The sequence below is a fragment of the Echinops telfairi genome, unplaced genomic scaffold (genome assembly GCF_000313985.2).
Source record: "Echinops telfairi isolate 266 unplaced genomic scaffold, ASM31398v2 ScPeMD7_7458;HRSCAF=8496, whole genome shotgun sequence".
Classification (NCBI taxonomy): Eukaryota; Metazoa; Chordata; class Mammalia; order Afrosoricida; family Tenrecidae; genus Echinops; species Echinops telfairi.
Genome location: NW_022111358.1, coordinates 37,208,798 through 37,209,423, shown reverse-complemented (window position 1 = coordinate 37,209,423; position 626 = coordinate 37,208,798). Strand labels below are relative to the sequence as shown.

General features: G+C 56.1%; 1 protein-coding gene across 1 annotated transcript in view; it reads left to right on the top strand.

Moving 5' to 3' along the window:
• The first annotated feature begins 412 nt into the window (after positions 1–412).
• The window catches only part of CACNG4 (calcium voltage-gated channel auxiliary subunit gamma 4), a 37,338-nt gene continuing 37,124 nt past the window's right edge, over positions 413–626 (top strand). Inside the window, exon 1 of the mRNA XM_045299482.1 lies at positions 413–565. Coding sequence (XP_045155417.1) covers positions 413–565 — 153 coding nt within the window. The remainder of the gene's footprint in view (positions 566–626) is intronic.

Genomic DNA, 626 nt, shown 5'->3' with positions numbered 1-626 from the left:
GAGTCAATACATCCACCCCATCTTCTCCTGGTGAAGATTCAAGGAGCCATGTGTGCAGAAGTCACTGGCACATCCTAAGTGTGGGGTTGTCACCATTCCTGTTAGTCCGAGCCCAGCCAGGGACATGCTGCGGTGAAGGAAGAGTTGAGAAACCCACTGGGGGCACTCTGAGGCAGTCCAGGTCAGAGCGACCCCACGAAGGCCCTCCAGTGAGAGAAACAAGAAGAGATGGGTTCGTCAGAGTCCAGAAGCCAGGCTGTGCAACTGAAGCTTGGGCCACAGAGTGAGGGACCTCCCATGAGGTGTTAGAAGCCTGGAGATGGCTCAGCAGCTGCCAGAAATGTTGTATGTGGTAGAGGTGGTTGTGGATGAGGAGGAGGAGGTCGTGGTGAGGGTGATGGTGGAGGTTGTGATGGGGGTGGTGGTGATGAAGGTGGTATTGAGGGTGATGGTGAAGGTTGTGGGGGAAGTGGTGGTGGTAGTGGAGGTGGTGAGGGTGATGGTAGAGGTGGTATTGGTGGTGGTGTTGGTGATGGTGGTGGATAAGGAGAAGATCGAGTTGGTGGTGAGGGTGATGGTGGAGGTGGTGGTGGTGGTGAGAGTGGTGGAGGTGGTGGTCGTGGGTG